Below are 23,812 nucleotides of genomic sequence, written 5' to 3' on the forward strand. Positions count from 1 at the left end.
GCCCAATCACCTTCCTTGACTCCTCCTGGGCTGCCTGCGTCAGACGTCAAGTCATCACCACGTCACCACCGCATGATGACACCTGATGTCCTGTAGCGGTACTGCAGGCTTTCAGTGCGCGGTGCCCATGGATCAGTCGGCTTTCCGGGCTCTCTTCGCCTATGTGTTTTCCTGGTCCCTGCTTCCACTTGGATAAGCGGCTGGTCACTAGTAAATAGGCAGATCTACTTGTGACCTGTGGCTGTGTGACTGTCCCAAAAGAGTAACGGTTCGTGAGTCCATGGGGGTGGGGGGGAAGGGGGCGCAATTTTTACACCCTCGCCCTGGGTGCAATTTAGCCTAGAAACTGCCCTGTTGCCTCTACATAGGTATCTAAGGGCCACTAGGTGCCAATTTGTGCATTTTTTTCGGGACACAAATTCACAAAGCAGTCAATGCCTAAGGGCCTGTTTACATTAAATGTGAAATTGGCATTCCAGGAAAAAAGAAACTGTCAACAGAGTTACTATTTGTCGGATACTGCATGCGATTTTTCACATTTTCAAATGCGATCAATATTAGCAATAGGACTCCCTACTTTGGAAAAATTGCGCAAAGAAAAAAAATGTTGCGAATGCATATGCGAAAATTTGCATATATGCATATGTGTTTTCACATTCACGGGCAATTTGCATGCTTCTAGTGAAAATTTTGCCTCTTTTTTTTCTCTACAGTCTTCCTTTAATCCAGCGTCTGTTCTTTAAAAAAAACAAAAAAAAACGGAAAAACAGCTGCAGTATACGGCCAGCTTTACAAAATCAGACACGACCCGTCTATGCTAATCGCGCAATCAGATGGGCTGTGCAGACGCTTTTCACGCGTAAAGGTTCCACAAAGAGGTTCCACAAACAATGCAAATGAAATGCCTCCAGTCTGTAATCTCGGAAGAGATGATCTTACAAAGAGATGAAACCACTCTTCAAAAGACGGAGACCATCATGATGATGGACGAGCGTATGCAGAATGCGCGATCGCAAGACGGGGTCGGGGCCACAGGACAGAAGGACAAGCGCACAGTTAATGTATCGACGTTCCCTTTGATAAAATGTCCCTTTGCTCTTTCCGCTTACATTACCATCGCATTCATTTTCCTGCTCCATAGATCACGCACGTGCTAAACGCCAGGCGTACTCGTGTTGGCGGCCAGCGGACGAATCTCCAATGTAAATAAAAGTTGTGATTTATAATGCAGAGCATCCCATAACCTGGGGCAGCGAGGAATGTCGCACCTTAATTTCCTAGCCTAGAGCTGTCAATCAGCGCTGCGGCCAAACGCTGCCGCCGCCTCGCAAACATTTTCGTATATTAGGCTGGGGGCTGGGGGGGGGGTGTTAACTCATCAGCCTCACAGTAGCATGGATAAAACACTTGTATATTTCCATATAAATAGGCCTTTTTTTTATATATTGAGAATGCGTTGGGTGTAATTGTGAAGGATCATATTACTACACTAGAGGCCGTTTTTTCTTTCTAACCAGCAGAGGAACTGTTCTGCAGTTAGTGATAGTGCAGATAGTGCAGCAGTACAGGCTAGATGTGATTTGTGGAGGGCTCCTCCCCCCTCATTCAGAGCCTGCTGACAGCAGATGTGTTGGTTATCTCAGCAACAGTAATTTCCCTCACACACTGCACTGCCTGAGAGACCTTCCTAACTCCTCCTATTCCTAACAGTTTAAGAAGGAATCTGCACTATTTAGTGATTTCTTAGGATGTCTGAGACAATTCTGCACAGATTTCTAAAAACCAACTAATATTTTGTCTCAGACACTCTTGATAAATGTCCCCCTATGTGCCATGCATGTCAGAGCCAGGTCTGCCAACGAAATAGACTATGTATCGAATCTGCCTATGTGCTTTGACAAATACACAGGCAGGAGGGGTTAGGGAGGGGGAGGGGATAGTAAAGTCATGAGTTAGGGTTAGGGAGGGGATAGTAAAGGGATGTGGGTTAGTTCGACGATGTAGGCTATTTCGTTAGAGCACCGGATCATCCATAAGACAAACCTAGGCAGTTGCCCAGGGCCTGGAGTTAGTCTAGGGGCCCAGTGGATGCTAGCCCCCACCAAATCTAACTAAAAAAGCCAGATGACCATCAATGGTTGGCAAAAACTTCTATCTAGCCTTGGGCCCCATTTCATTTTAATACATTTCTGATGCATGTTAGGTAATTAGGGCCTAGGGCCGCAACAAGCTGAAATGGAGCCCCTGGGGCATAAAAGATCTGGGGCCCCCTACCCCAACCACCCTGGGCCGCGTCTGCCAGCCACCCTTACTTCAGATCTCCACCCTCAACTTTATTGTGTTCCCAGGGGCCCCTGCACAGTTTTTGGTGCATATTGTTATGTATTGACAAGGGCCAGGACAATAAACCTACATACACACTACTTTTTCGTTGTCTGAGCTTCAAGCACATCCAACAGTGTTGGCTTCCCCCACAGCTGTTCACCAGGTGTCCAAATTTTGGCTTTGGATTCTTAACAGACGATATTTGCATTAGCACCATGGGGGTGGGGTGTGGGGGGGGGGGGTTTATAATCCATTAGCCGCAAGCGCTAATTTCCTGCTTCCCGGGAGGAGGGGGGGGTACCTCTTGCTTGTTGGACTCTCACTATGAGACAGTGTGGGCCTTTTGCCACATAGCCCAGCAATGTGTCACATCGCCCCATAATGCAAAGCGATCAGGTAAAATTATTTATCGCAGGGTTGTGTGCAGCCTGAAGTGTCGGGAAAATAGCAGAGGTGTCGGGAAAATAGCAGAGGGAATGGCCATTTCTTCCCATCCCATGCCAAGAATCTACTGTATGTGCAGCTGTCCCAAGACATCACTAACAGATCAGGCATGTTGGATCTCCAAGTGTCACAGCTGAAAAAGCAGTGGACATGCCAATCGCTCTTATGCTTACCTAATTGAGGTGCAGTTCCCTCCACCCATGCTCACTTGAACCCCCCTTCTCTGTGCCTACACCCCCCCCCCCCCCGTTAGTCCCGAAACCAAACTCACCAACTAATGCCTAGCCCTAACCTGAGGTGCCTAAACTGAACCCTTCACCTAGTTCCTAAAGGTGGTCACACATGATACAAAAAATGCTGCTATTCAATAAAAAGACTGGTTGTAAAGACTTTTTATAAAAGTTGATCGGGAGTGGCAGGTTTTTCTGATCAATCTTTATGAAAATTGAATGGTGTTGGGTAGATTGTCAAATTCTTGGTATAAAGACCCAAGCTATTTTTTTCTGAGTTTTCAATAATTTATTTTTACAAATGGGGAAAAATTTAACACACCTGCATTTCACATTGGTCATATTTTTCAAATGTTACAATCAACCCAAAAAATTGATTGCAATTCTTGAATCAAAAAGAAATATAAAAATTGTAAGCCTGTCGCCCAAATGACTGCTAGTTGTAGCCGACTGTCTATGCAGATGATCTTCTAAGGAATCTCTATAATAAAGTGTATTAGCGCTTTAACTCAATACCCGACCACAGCTTTTTTTTCCCCCTAAAAAAACCACACCAATTTTCATATCACATTCCTCCCATTCATTTGCCAATAACTTTATTGTTACTTATCATATTGAACTGATCTATATATTGTTTTATTCACCACAAATTAGGCTTTCTTTGGGTTGTATATTTTGCTAGAATTATTTTATTTTATATGCGTTTTAAAGGGAATAATAAGAAAAATTATGAAAAAAAATATTTTTCAGTTTTCAGCCATTATAGTTTTAAAATAAAATTTGCTATGATAGACAAAACACACACATTTTCTTTGTCAATTTGTCCCGGTTTTTACAACATTTAAATTGTGTCCTTAGTACAATGTATAGTGATAATATTTCATTTGGAAACAGAGGTGTATTTTTAGCATTTTTTATTTTTTTTATACTATATCCATAATTACAAGCCTTTGATTTACAAAATAACAGTAATATACCCTCATGAAATACATATTAAAAAAGCCCCAAGGTAACTATTTAGGTTCTTGTTTTTTTTAATTATGTCATTTTTTTTAAAGTGTTTTATTTTGGTTACTATGGGGTAGGGGTGAAAGGGTTAAAAATTTATTTAAAAAATGTATTTTCTCTAGAATAGTGTATGTTGGTGCATTTTTACTATTTGACCACAAGTTGGCGCTACACTAAGTTCCAGAGTACTGTAAACAGTATACTGGAAGTAACATCTTGTGTAGAAATGAGATGCTCTGCTGAGGCAAAGGAGATCCCTGAGCTGACAGCTGAGAGATCAAATTACAGTTGTGTTTAGTAACAGATGTGGGGGAATTAGACAAGCTAAACTCTCTAAATACATACAGGGTGCACTTCTCTAGGCTTTCCTTCTGTCCTGTGCAAGAGTTCAGGTCCACTTTAAATAAAATCTTTAGCCACTCGCCAATACGCAAATGTTTACTGTGCAACATTTATATTACCGCTTGTCTCGTTATAACTGTAAGGAAAATACAATATACAAGGCTTTTTAACCTTCATAACAAAACTAGATTATTGTATTCTTGCTACAAAATGCAATATAAATGTCAGGGACGCAGGCTAAAACATTTAGCTAAGCAGACGTTTGAATTGAATTAAATTTAAATAATGTAATTCTTCTGTTTTCTTCACAAAGCTCCTGTCTCGCAGCAAACAAACAACAAATCCTGGTAATCGCTGAGAATACAGAGCCGCGCAGTCCCATGTTATTAAACTAACGAACCTGTCACTGAGCCAATGAGGCAACACACAAATCTGATTGGCTAGTGATTTTATAGTGGCAAAATACAGTGTTTCCCCGAAAGTAGGACCTCCCCTGAAAATGAGCCCTAGCATATACAGTATTTCGAGCATGCTCAAAATATAAGCCCTCCCTTAAATAAAGCCCTAGCGGTAGTGGAAGAGACGAGGACACGGCAAAGAGCACGGGCCGGCGCTGGGGAAGTTGGGGCAATGGTGTTCACCTGCATGCCCCTGACCCCCCCCCCCCCACCTTTGTTCCCAGCCCCCTCCTCCAGGAAGTCTAGATTGCCCGGCGGCATAATTCACACCTCAGATCAGCGTGACTTGCGGTGAAAGCAGCTAGTGTTGAACTGTAACAGCGCCGCCATATAAAGGAAGGGTACTGGGAGCAGAGCAGGTAAAGTAGCAGCAAGGGGGGGGGGGGGGGGGCATGGCTATATACACTGGCTATATTGCTATATACACTGGCTATATGCTAGGGGGAATCTGGTTATATACACTGGCAATATACTGGGGGATCTGGCTATATACACTGGCTATATACAAGGGGGATCTGGCTATATATGCTGGCTATATACTGGAGGGATCTGGCTATATACAAGGGGGATCTGGCTATATACGCTGGCTAAATACTGGGGGGATCTAGCTATATACAAGGGGGATCTGGCTATACAGTATATGCTGGCTATAGACTGGAGGAATCTGGCTATATACAAGGCGGATCTGGCTATATATAAGGAGGATCTGGCTATATACACTGGCTATATACAAGGGGGATCTGGCTACATACACTGACTATATACTAAAGGGGGATCTGGTTCCCCCCACAAAATATAAGACCTCCCCAAAAATATGCCCTTGAAGGAAAAATTAATAAAAGACAGTGTCTAATTTTCGGGGAAACACGGTATGAGGTCAGTGTTAAAAAGACACTGTAGTGACATATAGTAGAATGCAGTAAAATATTCAGAATACCCACTTTTACTGGTAATATTACTGGTTTCAGAAGCAGAAACACTTCCTATATCTTCACTTCGCCCCCCCCCCCCCCCCCTCCCTGTGCTGAACAAACACATCCCCCTGGCAACAGCCGAGTTACTTCAGGAGGAAAGGAAGAGGGCTGAATGAAGACACAGACACTGGGAGATTCTTGCCTTTGCCGATGACAAGAGATAAGCAAGCTTCTACTGTACCCAGCAGTTAAAATAAATGATTTTACACACGTGGAATACGGGAATACTTGGGAATGCTTTCACATGTTCTTTTATGCAGCGAAGAGTAGTTACTGCAATCTTAGTTTGGGGAGTATAATCCCACTTTATAGTGAATGTTTACCGGTTAAAAAAAGAAAAAGTCAGATACTCACCTAAGGAGAGGGAAGGCTCGGTCCTAATGAGCCTTCCCTCTCCTCTCCCGGTGCCCGGTCCCGCGCAGGATCCCCCGTGGCAGTATTCGACCAGTTCGGTCAAATACTGCCACTTCCGCATGCCGCAGGAACTTCGGAGGTCTTCGGGAGCACTCGGGCTCCCGATGACGCGGCCGCTCCATACTACGCATGCGCGAGCACCCTCTATGACGCATGCGCGTACGTAGTATGGAGCAGCCCGTCACGGAAGCCCGAGTGCTCCCGAAGACCTCCGAAGTTCCTGCGGCGGCGGACGCGAACGGGGGAGCCAGCGCAGCACCGAGGGCACCGGGAGAGGAGAGGGAAGGCTCATTAGGACCGAGCCTTCCCTCTCCTTAGGTGAGTATCTGACTTTTTCTTTTTTTTTAACCGGTACCCATTGGCTTTAAAAAGGAACTGTAGTGAAAATAACATAATGAATATATTTTTTTATTGTTTACAATATTAATTTATAGATTATTTAGTCAGTATTTGCCCACTGTAAAATCGTTCCTCTCTCTGATTTACATTCTAAAGTGTATGACTGGTGGCAACATCTTAAGTTTTGCCAGGTAATCTTTCTATGCACAGAGGGAGATACTAGTTGCTTGGCAGTTGGAAAAAGCCATTATTTCCCACATTGCAACAAGGTTCACAGACAGTAAACCAGTCAGGACCTAGGTCCTGACATCACACTGGGGGAGGGGTTTCACCACAATATGAGCCATACAGACCCAGCCCCGTTTCTATGGGCATGCGATACGTGCAATCGCCCGGGGCGCTTTATTGTGCGGCAGGAGGGGGGCGCTGGAGCAGGGGAACGGACATCCTAGTAATAACTCACCTTCTTCATCCGTTCCCCCGCAGTTTCAATATCTTTCCTCTCTCGGCGTCCGTCGCCTGGTAACAGCGCCCCCTGTGATGACGTACCGCATGTCATCACAGGAAGCGCTGTTACTAATGAGATAGATGCCGGGAAAGGAAGGACATTGAAGCAGCGCGGGTTCGGTGGAAGCAGGTGAGTTATTACTATTATGTCCGCTCCCCCCGCTCCTGCGCCTATACCTAACTAACACCTATATTGCGGGGCACCTACCTAACTAACCTATACTTAGGGAACCTACCTAACTAACCTATACTGCGGGAACCTACCTAACTAACCTATACTGCGGGAACCTATCTAACTAACCTATACTGCGGGAACCTACCTATATAACCTAAACTGCAGGAACCTACCTATCTAACCCATACTGGGGGAACCTACCTATCTAACCTATACTGGGGTAACCTACCTATCTAACCCACACTGGTGGCAACTATACGGGCTACCCTCTACTGGAGGCACCTACGTAGATAACCTATAAAGCAGGCACCTACCTATCTAACCTAAACTGGAGGCAACTACCTATCTAATCTATACTAGGGGCAACTATACAGGCTACCCTATACTGGAGGCACCTACTTAGCTAGCCTGTACTGCGGGCACCTATGCCTGGCTCCATGGGGGGGGGGGGCGATTTTTACACCTTTGCCCTGGGTGAAATTTAGCCTAGAAACTGCCCTGTACAGACCTCTTCCTGAGGATCTATTTGACAAAAGGCAAAGAATTTGTGTGGGAAAAGTGGGTATCAGCTACTGATTGGAATGAAGTTCAGTCTTTGGTCAAAGTTCCTCTTTAACCCCCTTGGCGGTACAATAAATCCGCCAGGGGGCAGCGCAGCACTTTTTTTTTTATTTATTTATTTTTTTAAAGCATGTAGCTAGCCTAGCGCTAGCTACATGCTTCCCCCCTCCCTTCGCTATCCCTCCCACCCCTCCAATCGCCGCCGGCACTTTTACCCTGCAGGGAATCCCGTTCTGAACGGGATTCCCTGTATGGGCTTCCCCGTCGCCATGGCGACGATCGCGATGACGTCACGGACGTCAGCGGGTATTCCGATCTACCCCTCAGCGCTGCCTGGCACTGATTGGCCAGGCAGCGCAGGGGTCTCGGGGGGGGGGGGGGGGGGGCGCGGCGGATAGCGGCGAATCGGCGGAGGGCGGCGGCGATCGTTATGCACACGCAGCTAGCAAAGTGCTAGCTGCGTGTAGCAAAAAAAAATTATGTAAATCGGGCCAGCAGGGCCTGAGTGGCACCCTCCGGCGGCTTACCCCGTGTCACACACGGGGTTACCGCTGAGGAGGTTAAATTGTACCTGTGATGATTTAAATAGAATAATTTATACTTACCTGGGGCTTCCTCCAGCCCAATGTACTCTGTGAGTTTCCTTGCCATGCGTTCGTCTTAAATCTTCCTTAGTACAAAGGCTTCAGTCAAGTCAGTCAGTCTGCTCTGCACATGCACGGCAGCGCACTTCCGTCACCGGGAGCGTTCTGTGCAGGTAGGCGCACAACGCTCTCGGCAAGTATGAATTCTTCTATTTAAATCATCTCAGATCCCCTTTAAATTCTACTGAACCTCAAAATGGGCATTCTGCATGGGGCATGGTTTGCTAATAGAAATCATTAGAACATAGTTTGGTTATTGACCACATGTTGATAAAACCTATAGATCTTCTTGCAAGCCTTGGAGAGTCTGACCTGACATGCCTTGTTATGGCCTCATTTTATACTATGTGTTTTCATACTTGACGCGAGTTCTGCCTGCTGGAAAATGCTCAGCTAAGTGTGTAGATAGAACAACCCGCTAGCCACATAAAATTAAAAGGACTTTCTGCTTTCAGATGCATTTTCATGCGGCAAAACACACATTCTCAGAGAGACTCAGAGGAACATCAATTTCTCCAATAAATGGAATGGACACAGCTCCCTCTGCCAGCTTTCTATCCATCACCTCACATTCCTCCTCTTCTGCTCCTCTCTCCGTCTCTCACTCCCTCGCTATGAACCCCTCCCTCTGGTTCTTTCTGGATCTGGGATTAACACCAATTATACCACCTCCCTTATAGCCACCCCATCTCTCTCCCCATTGCCATTCTTCTGAATTAGTACATCTTTTTCTACATCTAAACAATTTCTCTTTCCGCTACCGTGCTCTCTCTGCAACCATTCTCCCTCTACACTGCTCTCTGATCATCTCAATAATTGTGGGTCCCTTTAGCCCCACCCCCTCCTTCAAGAGAGGCGGTAGCGGGAGTTATTGTTGCGCTCCTGTCCTCCACCCCTTTGCCCATCATCACTATACGGTCCTATCTTCTTTTCACCTACTTCCTTCTAACAATCTCAACCTCACTCCTTCCTCTTTCCAGAACTTGAATCTCTCTGCACCATACTTGTATCTCTGCCACCTGTCTCCCTCTCTTTCCTTCTCCATCACAGACCTCTCTCTCACTTCATCTCCAATGTGTCTGTCTCTGCAAAACATATTTCCCTCTCTGTTTCCACCACACCTCTCATTCTCTGACATCTCTCTCCCCATCTCTTTCTTTCTTTTCACTACTTTCACCCCCCGTGCCACCCCTCACTCTGCCACCCCTCTCTTCCTCTCCACTACTTCTCTCTCTCCTTTTCCATCACACACATCTCTCTCCAACATCTCTCCTCCTTCATCTCCACCCTGCCTCTCTCTCGCCGCAACACATCTTTCTCTCTCTGTCTCTACCACACGTCCCAATTCTCTGGTATCTCTCTCTTCATCTCTTTCTTCCTCTCCACAACCTGCCTTTTCTTCTCCAACAAACTTGTATCACCTCCCCCCCCCCCCCCCCTCTGCCACCTTCTCTCGGCCAACTCTATGGGCTTGATTCACTGAGGCAAATAGCACGCCTTATCAAAGTTAACACGCCTTATCAGGGTAGCATGGTGAGCGCTATGAACCCACAGTGGCTCAGGGCAGGAGTAGTGGAGCTCTCGCCATTGCCATTTAGCAGGCATATGTTCGCTATGCTCGCTAGGCTACTCTGATAGGGCATGTTAACTTTGATAAGGTGTGTTAACTTTGACAAGGCGTGCTATTTGTCTTAGTGAAGCAAGCCCTATATCTCTATGAAACCACTCTTTTCCTTTCACTCCTCCACCTCTTCCTGTCAACTTTTTCTCTCTCCACCACCAATCCGTTTTTTGTCTGACTTTCTTTCTGTCTCTTTATTTCCATATCTTGTACGTGTGTCCCTCTTTCTGCCCCCAGGGCCAGAGCTACCACAGAGGCAAAGGGGGCAATAGCCCCAGGGCTCCCGAGAGCTGCCGCCCCCTCCCCACTCAGGTCTCCCCTTGACCTGTGCTCACCAGTGCCCCTACAAAGTCTTGTCAGCATAGAAATTCACCTGTCTGTGTGTGCACTGCTCATCATCTTCACCACCAATGGCTGCCTCTTCTCCATGACTCGTTGCATGTCATTACGCAATAACATGCGCTGGGTCACTGAGTACAAGATGTCCCTGTGAGGACGAAGACAACGGATGGAGAGCCCGCTGGGACAGGTGAGTTCCTATGCTGATAAAAACGGTGCAAGAGCCCCGGGAAGCACAGTGAAGTTAAGGGGAGGGAACTGGGGGCGGGAGCTAGCTTGGGGGCCCTGATGGGTTAATTTACAGCAGAAGGCGGGAGGGAAAAGGCAGGAGGGCCCCCCCAAGGTTAGTTTTGCCCTGAGGCCCCACTGTGGCTTGCACCAGCCCTGTCTGAACCATTACTCCTTACAGTCCTACAGCTCATCCAATTCTGTTCACACTCACGCTGCGCTCAGACTGGGACACTTCAAAAGAATTTGCTGAACGACACTCTCTCATTGGATTATTTATTCCAACTTTATGAGTCTTCTGATTGTCTTAAAATTAGCAAATATTAATAATGTGGATTTGCGGCTAAAATCTCCACCTACATCCCCATTGTCTGATTGGTTTATTCATTCTGAGCCTTTTGATTGGCTTAAAGAGAAACCGTAACCAAGAATTGAACTTCATCCCAGTCAGTAGCTGAAACCCCCCTTCCCATGAGAAATCTTTTCCTTTTCTCAAATGGATCATCAGGGGGCTCTGAATAGCTGATTTTGTGGTAAAACTCCTCCCTCATGTGATGTCAGCACCTCACAGCTCTGAGGTCCTGACATCACACTGTGGGAGTCTTGTTGAATTGTGGGGAAGAACAGTACAATAGGCAAACACTGACTAAATCATTGATGTATAATGATTGTAAAAACGAAGCACTTTTTTATTACATTATTTTCACTGGAGTTTCTCTTTAACCACTTGAGAACCGCAGTGTTAAACCTCCCAAGTGACCAGGCCATTTTTAATTAAATAAGCCACTGCAGCTTTAAGGGCTCGCTGCAGGGCCGCACAACATAGCACACAAGTGATCCCCCCTCCCTCTTTTCTCCCCACCAACAGAGCTCTCTGCTGGTGGGGTCTGATCGCTCCCCCCATGTTTATTTTTTTTAAACAAATATTTTTATTATCATTTTTTTAAAAATAAAAAACAGTATTTCTTTAAATATTTTCCCTCCCTCCCCCAGTCAGCCAATCACTGTGATCGGCTGCAGCCTATCACTGCTGATTGCTTCTGTGTCCACCAGGGGGACAGCCGTGTCACACAGTCCCCAGTATAGCGCTGCCTTAGATCGCAGCACTGTACTACTAGCCCCATAGAAGGCCGTTCACGCCAATCGGCGTGGAGCGGTCCTGGGGCTGCCGCTGCGTTCATGCCAATTGGCGTGGATCGGTCGGCAAGTAGTTAAAGGAGTACTGAACCTCAACCCCCCCCAAAAAAGCCCCCTTACCTGGGGCTTCTATTAGCCCCCCGCAGATGTCCTGTGGCGGGGGACCGGAGGATCGTTTTGTCCCGGTGCGGACACAGGATGCCGGCGGGGGGGAAGTAGAAGCCCTAGGTAAGTTAAACTTTTTGGGGTTACAGTGCTCCTTTAAAATTACCGCATATCGGTAAACAGATTTCTCATGGAAATGACCACAGTTTCCGCGGAAATCCGCTTAACACACTAGAATTTTCGCATTCCCATGCGGAAGTGCAGATTTTCAATCAAAAACGCGGAATCTAAATGAGTATCCCTATCAAGGGCAACAAAGATGGGCACTGCGGTCCTCCTCCTTCCCCGGTACAGCACACAGTGGATAAATCTGCCGCATCGTGCTGTGAGCAGGCGGAGGTTCCGGTGCAGTCAGCAAGCTGCTCAGCCACCACATTGCAGGATAAAGTTGTGAAGTCTTTGCTGAAGGTCTGACACTGCGGTGAGACGCTCGCACATGATGTATGGCTCAGTCAGCGGAGATGAACTGCCTCTTTCACTCACCGCACTCTTCTGATTTGTATTCCGGCCCCGCAGCCGGCAGTCTTCCCCTCGCTGTGGAGTTTGCAGGCGGACCACGGCTCAGACACCCACAAGTACTGACTGCATTCATTATAGCAGGGGACTACCTCGTACACCTGTCAGGAGACACAAGAGGGGAGGAATGGGAATGGATTATTCTATCTCGTGGCATCACTAAGACAAGCTAGAAACACATCTGTAGCATTTTGTGTTTGTGTGCTGAATGTAATGAACATATAGACTCTCTAGACAAAGCCGTAGGAGGGATAGCACTCTGCTCTTTAAAGGACGACTCCAGCCACACATCTTAATGAGGAACTGTAGATGAAATAATGTAAAGAATAAAATGGCTTTTTTAATTAATTTGTTTACATTACTCATTTATAAATTATTCAGTTGGTGTTTGTAAAATCTTTCCTCACCCCGATTTACATTCGGAAATTTATCAGATGGCGACATCTTTAGTCCTGTCAGGTGATCTCTGTGGAATGTATGGTTAATGAGTTCCAAAGCCAGTACAAAATATACCTCGTATCCCAGGAAGCCGGGAGGGGGGGGGGGGGGGAGTCTGCATAGCACATTAGCCTAGGCTAAGCATTACAGGACAAAGCAGATAGAAATGGTGCAGAATGGGCGGGGATAAAAATGGTGCCGCCATAGGAGGCAATAGTAAAAGCCGCAGTTAGCGGCAATGAGGTGAAATTATGGCGCACGATAATTAGCGGGCGATAGGCGCTAATTGTGGCATTTACTACTGCCTCCTATGGAAGCAGGGGTATATGGGAGCTAAGGTTAGGTGTTAGGTGGGGTGTTACGGTTAGGCAGGCGGGTGGACTGGTTAGGCAGCTGAGGAAGAGTGGTTAGGGTTAGGCACCTCGGGGATTTTAGGGGTCACTCACGTACTACTAACGCACTGCTGCGCATATGCATCCAGCAATGTGAGTGCAGTCACGGGCGGTCCGTGCACTCTTGTGCATGCGCAGAAGGCGCTGACCTGATTGGGTCTGCAATGCACTGCAGGCTGACACTGGGCGCCAGAGAAGACTACTGATTTCACCACAGAACTCCTTTAATCATTTCAGCCTTCAGTCATTTTCATACCTTATGCATCAGACCAATTTTTACCTCTTATTCATTCGCAATATTCGCAATAGCTTTATCACTACTTATCACAATGAATTGATCTATATCTTATTTTTTCCGCCACCAATTAGGCTTTCTTTGGGTGATATATTTTGCTAAGAATAATTTTTTTCTAAATGCATTTTAACTGGAATATTAAGAAAAAAAGGAATACATTCATTATTTCTCAGTTTCCGGCCAATATAGCTTTAAATTAATACATGCTACCATAAATAAAACCCACACATTTTATTTGCCCATTGTCCCGGTTATTACACCATTTAAATTATGTCCCTATCACAATGTATGGCGCCAATATTTTATTTGGAAATAAAGGTGCATTTTTCAGTTTTGCGTCCATCACTATTTACAAGCTTATAATTAAAAAAAATATATTAGTAATATAACCTCTTGACATGCATATTAAAAAAAAGTTCAGACCCTTAGGTAACTATGTTTTTTGTTTTTCTTTAAATTGTAATTTTTTTATTTATATTTTAGTTAAATTTTTTATTTGGGTATTTTTTGGGTGTGCGAGGTAAACAGTTAATTTTAAATGTATTTTTTTGTGTTTTGTGTGAAAAAAAATATATGTACATGTAGTTTTACTATTTGGCCACAAGATGGCCACAGTCATTTTTTTTTAAATTCGATCCTGTAAGCAAGCACTCTTGCTTACAGGAAGTATAAGGACGTTGTGATTTTTTTTTTTTGTTCAGAAAGACCGCAGCTTCTCATAAGAAGCTGTCTGTCTTTCTACCAGGGACTTAGATCAATATTTCCATTCATTGATCTCTGGGCTATTGGGGAGCGGCACGGGAGCACGTGGGTGAGCGCAGTCGCAGAGCAACAGCTGCCTTTTGGATGTGACAGTCACGTCCAAAAGGCTAAAATGGTTAAATTTCAGGGCCCGCAGAGGAACGGACACACAGGTATGTGAATCCTGTCATTTTTAGTAGGCAGTTTCAGTGACCATCGGCACCGGCGCTCAATGACCACACTTAGTTTCTTACCAAATTGGGTATTCACACAACTTTTAGCAAATCGATGTAGACCAAGGACGCTCAAGCCATTAAGGAATCTATCGGCTTTAATCGGAAATACAAGGTGTTCATGACCTCTTAGTTACAACAGCAAAGCATGAATATGAATGTCTGTTGATTAGAAGGAAAAGGTAGGTGCACTATCCATCCTGAACCAAGCCTGGCTTATTGCATCATGTAAAAGTCAATAATCTATACTGGGAATACGCTTGACTCACATAGACATCTTATATAGTAAGATCAGCAGTGGAAGAGGAGGTGGAGTGTCGGGGGCTATGGTGGGACCTGCGATGGCCGTTTTGCGTCCTCCTGGACACCTGGTCATGCTGCATTCCCCTTTGAATATTATTGCAGACCTTGATGTAGCGGCGTTGCAATCAGAAGCTGAGCTGCCATCAGAATTAAGCTAAACTAGGCTACAAAAATAGTAAGCACAGAGAAAGTACAGCAAAAGTAAAGTACCCATAAAACTAGGGATGGATCTTATATGCAGAAAAACCTCCAGCTTCACAAGGGTTAGTCACATCCCACAGTAGGTGGGCCTTGGGTGGATGCTAGATGTCAATCACATTATGAGCTTTCTATTGGCTTCCATGATTCTGTGACTGACAGCCTACCCACTGCGCAGGACAGGAAATTCCAAGCTATACTTTTCCCTGTTTTCATGGAACTGTGGTTACTCCTACATAATAATCCTACCTAATAAAGTCTCCCTGCGTTCCATGTCCCCGTGTCAGTGTTTTGGGCTACTGCACATGTCCTACACTGACGCAGCCGTTGGGACATGACGCAGGATGGACCAGGAGGCGGGTCGGCCGGGCGCATGTGTGTGTGCGTGCGCGGCGGTGACAGACCTAGAGCCCGTTTTGAAACGGGCTTAGGTCACTAGTAGTTCCTATATTTGTATGGTGCTTTTCTCCTGTCAGACTCAAAGCGTGTGCAATGCAGCCACTAGAGAGCACTCAGTAGCAGTGTTAGGGAGTCTTGCCCAAAGAACTCCTTACTGAATAGGTGCTGGCTTACTGACCAGGGAGAACCAAGATATGAAACCAGGTCTCCTGTGTCAGAGGCAAAGCCCTTAACCATTACACTATCCAGCCACTACATGCTGTGCAAATCCCCAAATGTTTATACCTTCTGGGGCCTCTTGGTCGTGTCTTACAGCTAGATAAAATGCTAACTGACCTTCGAGAAAGTACAATGTTCCAATGCTTTATTTGCATTCTGTTCTCATAAAATATGTCTTAAGGGAGGACTCTGAATATAGTCTTCTGCTGAAACATTGATTCTTAAAGAGAATCTTTAACAAAAATAACCCCCCTCGGGAGGGGCAAGCCTCGAAGATCCAGCACTGTGTCCTCCGAAACCACAGTTGACAAGGCTGTCTGTGGTCCAGGTGCAGTAGCGCCTGCAATATTTACCTTCCCCGACTCCAGTGCAGGCGCAGTAGCGAGTTTCTAATCAGGCTCAGGTGAAAATTACTGAGCGCGATCGGGGCCACGAGTTGCCTGCGCAGTAAAGCGGACCCAATCAGCCTTAGCTATTTCAGCCTGAGCGCGATCGGAAAGCCGCTACTGCGCCTGCACTGGGGAAGGTAAATATCTACTTTGCCGGTGTTCTGGAGCTTCCACCGTTGGTTCGTCAAGGCTTAGGAGGACGGGGGAAGCCTCATTAGGATCCAGAGACTTCCCCTTCCCGAGGGAAGTATACCCCAGGTTTTTTTTATTTTCTTACAGATTTTTTTAAGTAAATGAGGGTTTTACATTGCAAGAACTTCACAGATTCTTACAGATCCAGAATGCACACACCTCTGTGCTTATCTTCGGTAATTTTGACTCAGGTCAGGTATACTTTAAATTTTTCCATTTCATATATTATTCCTGAAGAAATTGCTTTTATTTGCATTTATTAGCTTAATTCTTTTTTTTTTTTTTTTTTTGCCATCTAACCTGCTCAGTCCACTTTCTATTTGACTTTAGCTCTCGGTTTGAAGAGTTACGATCCTATTTCTCTTTCTGCCCCAGTGGATGTTACTCGGCAAACCTTGTTTAATATGTAATACCGGATGAAGACTTCAAACGAATATTTATGAAGGGGAAAAAAAAATTCCCCTCAGTATCAAAGAGGACGTTGATTTACAATCTAATCTGGAACACAAAGGAACTTCAATTGTCAGTCGCTAAAATAAATCACGCTGCACGCAATTCAGGACGGTAATCGAGTTGTATTCCACTCGATGGAAGCTCCAGACAAGTGATGGTTTGTGGAGACAAAACTAATAATTCCTGGTACATGTCACAGGCCCGGAGAGCTGGAATCAAGCGGGAAATTTACATATTTCACATTTCTGTCCGGCCTAGCGTGCGTAATCTATTTGCGATAGTTGGGTTGCCGAACTAGACAAACGCTCTTTGAAGCTCCCAAAGCAGCGACAGTCATCGTAAGCATTTTAACATCAAAACTTCTCAGCCCATTATGTGCTCCTACCCCAAAACAGCATTCTCAAAAGAATGTAGGGAAAAGTTTAACATCAATCATTGTTTCAATTTCAGGGTATCGGGGCCAGGAGACACAAGTGAGACTCAAAAAAGAAAGCCTTATTGCTTTAGTGGTTGCTTCTTTGTGGGAACATATTTTTTGAGTATTCTCTTCTCTCCCTATTGTCTGAGTTATGTAGACCAGGCCTGGCTCCATGGATCATATCTATTTTTTATCTTCATTTTGAAGGGTAAAACCTCTTTTAAAAAATATAAATTAAACCGGTTGTTGCTACATGAAGTCCTTCAGTTTTAGAAATGTTTTCTTTTTTTTTGTAAACATAGCAGGGGTTTCACCTGAGATAAGTTTTTGCATTTTATATCTTTGAGCACCTCCTTTCCTCTCATTAGTTACATAGTTGGGATGAAAAAGACATATATCCATTGAGTTCAACCAGGAAATATTGTATACTGGCTTGCAGAGCTCAGTTGATCCAAAGGAAGGTGGAAAAAAGGTGGCCACACACCATACCATTTTTTTTAAATATCTGTTCAATTCAAGAATAGCAATCAATTTTTCTGAATGATTGTAACAATTCAAAAATGTGACTAATGTACCCACACACGTATGTTCGATTTTTCCCCAATCATCAATAAAATAATTGAAAGCTCAGAAAAATTTGATTGGAACTGTACATCGCATAACTTACAATTCATCACACACCATACAATTCTTGATAAAGTTGGTCTGAAATTTCCAACAGGTCCAATTTTAAAAAATAAAAAAAAGGGGAAATTCGATCTGAGTTATCGATCGAAAACAAAGAAAAGCTCTCAATTTTTTGGGACAACCGATCAAAATGATCGAATTTGTGAAAAATTGGATTATTTAATTGTATGGTGTGTGGTCACCGGCTTAGTATGCACTAAAAATTGCAATCGCTAGCATTTGGTGGGCTTGCAAAGCAATTTGCAAAATGATTTTTGAATGAATGAGTGTTTTTGCACATTAATTCAAGCTAAATAGCTCAGAAAATGCTACATGCAGTGCATTTGCGATTTTAACAAATCACAACACTGCTGTAGGAACACACTCATAGGGTTACATTAGCAAAGGCACGGTTCACATTTGCGTTAGGTAGCAAACGGATCAGTGAAAATGGATCTGATTACCGATCCATCAGATCCGTTTTCAATTAATTTGCCTTTCGCTGCTTTCATTTCGTTTCCCCATATTCCACCCCCACCCCCCAAAGTGGATTTTGCCCCTTAGAACGGTCCGTTTCTTCACTAGTGTAAAGAAACGTTCCGTTTTCCCATTGCCCCCAATGCAGAGCTTCAGCGTTCAATTTCGTTCCGCTCAGCGGTCAGGAGAAATAGGTCCAACAGCTAACTTGTGGTCCATTCAGCGGATCATGCAGAACGGATCTGTTCAAATGTGAATGGATCCATAGGTTATTCATATACCGTATATATTCATATATATTCGTATAGATTCCGGGAGCGGACCGGTTTTTTAACTCAGGTGTGAACCGGGCCTTAGTGTAAACAAGGCTTGGTTCGCTTAGCCTGGCAACCAGATAAAATCCCTGGATCAATACTGCCGGGAATTACCTAGTAATTATAGCCATGGATGTCCTTCAATGTAAGGAAAGCATCTAAGCCCCCTTTACAACTGCATCGCATTGCAATTATATTGTCCCTTTGGATGCAATACAATCTAGACAGCGCAAAAGGACCTCGAAGTTAGTAGTTAAGATACAAAATAGTAAAAACAAAAAGTAATATTCACAGCAGAAATTACCATCTGAAAAACTTTAAAGTTTGAAAGTAAGCGGAGGAGGCACCCATATAAAATAAAACAAAATAAAAGCATTGAAAGGAGAGGCACTTAAACGCTCCTAAAACAGCACTGCGGCACTTGTAACTGGCAGCGGGGACACCCACGAAACACATTTCACCAGTGCTGCTAAATACAATCCTTAATTGCTCACGGTTGTCAATCCAGTTGGTAAGTGGCTCGCTTACACTACTTTTTATGCCATCACTATTTGTTTTGTTGTTTTTTTGTTGTTGTTTTTTGGGTGGGGGGGGCCTCTTCCATTTATTTATTTAATCTAAATTTTAAAGCGGAATATAACCCTGCATTTCAACTTTGCTCTAAAACATTATTTACAGTATATTATATGCAACCAGCATATTTTTTTTTACTAGACCAGCATTGGAAGGGTTAAGGTGGGTACACACGTCAGAAAAAAGTCTTTGGAAAATGAAAGATCACAGACCAATTTTACCCCCTTCCATGCAGTATGAGAGCCATACCTACAGTCTATTCTATGGAGCTGAACTCCCCATCAGATAAAAATCATTGCAAGATGCTGCACACAAAGACCGCTGTACACATGCAACAGATCAGTATCTGCAAAAGATCTGTTCCTGCAAAAGATCCATTCCTGCATAACGCATTCATAGTCTATGATATCTGCAGATCTCATCCACACCTTGTTTAACGGACAATTATCTGTAGATCAGATCCACCAGGTTGGATCTTCAGGTCGGCAGATAATTGTCTGATCTGCAGATGAATGTCCATTAAACAAGGTGTGTATGAGGATCTGCAGATATCATAGACTATGAATGCATTTTGCAGGAATGTATCTTTTGCAGGAACAGATCTTTTGCAGATACTGATCTGTTGAATGTGTACAGCATCTGTGTGTGCAGCATCTTGCAAAGATTTTTATCTGATGGGGAGTTCAGCTCCATAGAATAGACTGTGTAGAGTATGGCTCTCATACTACATGAAAGGGGGTAAAATTGGTCTGTGATCTTTCATTTTCCAAATACTTTTATCTGACGTGTGTACGCACCTTTACACAGAGCTCTAAAGTTCCTGGAGAGAACTGCAGACGCATCCGAAGCTTACATAGATACATTTTGTCTACATAAATGTATCTAAGTGTGGTATGTGACTCACTCTCTCTGACTGAGAAGGAGCTGGAGGACAGCCAAAGAGTGTGTTACGTTTATCACTTGTTACTGTGAGAAAACGCGAAAAAGCCGCCAATACTCAAGGTGAGGTGGCTGACTCCGCGTTCAACATGGCAGCTGGCGCGCAGTCAGGGCGCGGAGAAACCGCCGCATGCTCTAACAACAGGACGGCGGATTCCGCGTCCAATGCGGAAAGTTTGCTCGCATAGGCCTGCTACTCTCAGCAATGCGGAATGCGGAGAAAACGCCGCACGCATTGACAGCGGTGCGGCGGTTTCCGCATCCAACTCAGCAGAAACATTACAACACATGACTGGTGTGGCTGGGACTGATAGTCCACACTGGTTTAGGAGGACGCGCGCACGCGCAGAGAGGCAGGGCCTTTATGGCAGTCAGAAGAGGGTCAGCTGACCAAGCTGGTCAGCTGACAAGTTCAGTAACTTCCATTGGTCCAGCACTTAGGGGAGGCGCTGGTGAGCGGTAGTGTATATATACTGGGTGCTGGTCATTCATCTGGTGTCTGCCGTTGCAATCACTACGTGGTAGCACTCAGACCTTGTCTGTATCTGTGTTATTAGACCAGTTTCCAAAGGTGTTGATGGCCAAGGATCTCACACCTTAGTCTAGGAATTCTGTTATTATCTGTATTGTTATCTAGACCAGTTTCCTAGGTGTAGACAGCCAAGGAACTCACATCTTAGTCTAGGAATTCTGTACCATCTGTATCATTCACATTATTCTAGTCTAGTTCCTGGAGTGTGAGAATCTTGGAGCTCACACTCAAGTCTAGGCATTGTTGATTATCTGTTATGACTTTCTGCATCCCTGACCATTCTCCTGATCTCTGATTCTGTACCTTTGTCTTTCTGATACTTCGTTGCCAAACACTGCTAGTTCCTGGATTCTGCATCTCTCTCCTGTCTCTGTACTGTATCTGTCCATGTGGTTACAACCTGGCCTGTCCGACCTCGAGAACTATCTCTGCTGTGAAGAGATAGTTCACAGATCTGTTAGTGACACTACCTTGGTGTCACTCACGTTCTGTCCTTCCCACTGTCTCAGCTTGGCTCCGCCCCTTGGGGAGCATCAGACCTGTGGAAGGAATCTGATCCATAGCAGTAGTTCTTACTGTCTAGCACCCATCTTCCGGGTGCGTTCCTCGAAGTATTACTGTTGCACCAAACACTCTCATCTCTCGGGTGTCCAGAGGTTAGAAGATATATCTGATTATCGGTGATACTGCAGATCATCAATAATCGGGTATATTCTGCATTCTCGGTGATACTGCAGATCACCGGTAATCATATCCTCTCTGTGTTACACCGATCGTTACAGAACGGCAGACCAAACTCAAATGGACGCACTCACGGCCCGTCTGGGTACCCTCACCACTGCGGTGGAAGATATCAACCGGGTACTGGGCAGTCACCAGACGCAACTTAATGCATTGTCTGGGTCTGTTCATGCCGCACAGACGGCTGTGAATGATGTGCGGTCTCCTCTCAGCACAGACATACGTATGCCCGTACCGAAAAGGTTTTCTGGTCACAGATCTGATTTCCGAAATTTTAGGAGTAGAGTGTTGTCGTACTTTGAGTTAAGACCCAATACGTCAGGAACCATTACTCAAAGAATCACGTTTATTAAGACCTTGTTATCAGGCGATTTCCAGACCTGGGCATATAGTCTCCCCGACGATCACAAAGCCATGACCTCTGTGGAGGAATTTTTTAATGCTATGGCCATAATTTACGACGATCCGGACATTGCCTCGACTTTTGAGCAGAAGCTCAAATTATTGTGTCAAGGCAAGGGGTCGGTGGAGGATTATGCAGCCGAATTTAGGAGGTGGTCGGTGTCTGCCAGGTGGGACACATATGCATTGCTCGATTGTTTTTTATCATGGCTTTCAGACGAGGTTTCAGAATTCATGTTAGGACAACCTGAACCTAGGTCCATTGATGAAGCCATTGCATCTGCCATCCGAATTGATCGCCGTCTGCGCAATCATAGGCAGACCCGTGGAAGAAATACTGTAAAAATTGTGTCTCATGCTGCGCCTCCAGTGATTCCACCTCCAGTAATTCCACCTTCACCCGCTTCGCCTCCATCTGAGCCAATGCAGATTGGTCGGTCTCGTTTGTCTCAGGTGGAGCGGAAGCGCAGGTTGTCTGAACAGTTGTGTCTCTACTGTGCGGAGGGGGGTCATAGGGTACAAAATTGTCCCAAGAGGTCGGGAAACGCTACTGCCTAGGTGTACTCAGGGGTCAGGCCCTAGGCGCTCAATTGGTACCCCTCAATGACGAGCGACTTCTTCTCCCTTGTACTATTTCTTGGGAAGATAAGTCTGAAGCTACTGAGGCCTTCATTGACTCAGGCTCAGCAGCTAATTTTATGGATTTTGAGTTTTCTAAAAGATTGGGTATTCCGGTCATGCCGATAAACCCACGCATTCAGGTTACGGCAGTGGATGACTCCACTCTGCAGGGAAACAGTCCGCTGTCTCAGACACCAGAAGTAGGAATTACTATCGGGGTGTTACATTTTGAAAAGTTACAGTTTTTTGTGTTACATATGGCCACCTCCACGATTATTCTCGGTATGCCTTGGTTACAGGTGCACTCACCTCAGATCAATTGGGCCACCGGTCAGCTAACCAGCTGGTCTCCCCACTGTATTCAAAACTGCCTAGGGAAGGTAACATTGGGAGAGACCAAGGTTCATGTGGAGGGTGTGCCAGATCAGTACTCAGATTTTTCTGACGTGTTTTGTGCCAAGTCAGCTGACAAACTTCCCCCACATCGCCCTTTTGATTGTCCTATTGATCTCCATTCAGGTTGTATGCCCCCTAGAGGCCACCTCTATAACTTGTCTGGGCCAGAGAAATTGGCCATGCAGGAATACATTCGTGAGAATTTAGCCAAGGGGTTCATTCGGCCTTCTCGGTCACCTGCTGGAGCAGGGTTCTTTTTTGTAAAGAAGAAAGATGGAGGTCTTAGGCCGTGCATTGATTATAGAGGCCTGAATAAAATTACGGTCAAAAATCGCTATCCGTTGCCTCTGATTGACGATTTATTTACTCAGGTCACCAATGCCAAGATTTTTTCTAAACTAGATTTACGAGGGGCATACAACCTGGTACGGATCAGAGAGGGTGATGAATGGAAGACGGCCTTCAACACACCCGACGGGCATTACAAGTACCTTGTGATACCCTTCGGGTTGTGTAACGCCCCGGTCGTCTTTCAGGAACTTATTAACGAGGTGTTTAGAGAGATCTTGGGGAAGTTTGTCTTGGTATATCTTGATGATATACTAATTTTCTCGTCTAACCTCTCGGAACATAGGGTTCACGTCCGGTTGGTTTTGCAGAAACTGAGACAAAACAGATTATATGCCAAACTGGAGAAATGCATTTTCGAGGTGACATCAGTCGCGTTTCTGGGGTACATAATCTCTACCATGGGACTTTCTATGGACCCTGCCAAGGTCTCGCTGTTCTGGAGTGTCCCCAGCCAGTGGGGTTGAAGGCTCTCCAGAGGTTCTTAGGGTTTGCGAATTACTATAGAAGGTTCATAAAGGGGTACTCCACGGTCATCTCACCTTTAACCTCTCTCACTAAGAAGGGGGCGGATACTAATCACTGGTCCCTGGAAGCACAGACTGCATTCTCCACTCTGAAAATGTTTTTTGTACTGCACCCATTTTGAGACACATGGACATTTCCTATCCCTTTGTGGTGGAGGTAGATGCCTCAGAGGTTAGGG

At 45.1% G+C, this 23,812-nt stretch overlaps 1 protein-coding gene across 3 annotated transcripts in view; it reads right to left on the minus strand.

The window, feature by feature from the left end:
* THSD7B (thrombospondin type 1 domain containing 7B) overlaps window positions 1–23,812 on the minus strand; it is a 733,248-nt gene that overhangs the window by 148,789 nt on the left and 560,647 nt on the right. For all 3 annotated transcript variants that reach the window (XM_068245888.1, XM_068245890.1, XM_068245889.1), the window contains one exon: window positions 12,395–12,528. In XM_068245888.1, the coding sequence (XP_068101989.1) occupies window positions 12,395–12,528 (134 nt within the window). The remainder of the gene's footprint in view (window positions 1–12,394; window positions 12,529–23,812) is intronic.

Source organism: Hyperolius riggenbachi, chromosome 7, assembly GCF_040937935.1.
Source record: "Hyperolius riggenbachi isolate aHypRig1 chromosome 7, aHypRig1.pri, whole genome shotgun sequence".
Taxonomy (NCBI): Eukaryota; Metazoa; Chordata; class Amphibia; order Anura; family Hyperoliidae; genus Hyperolius; species Hyperolius riggenbachi.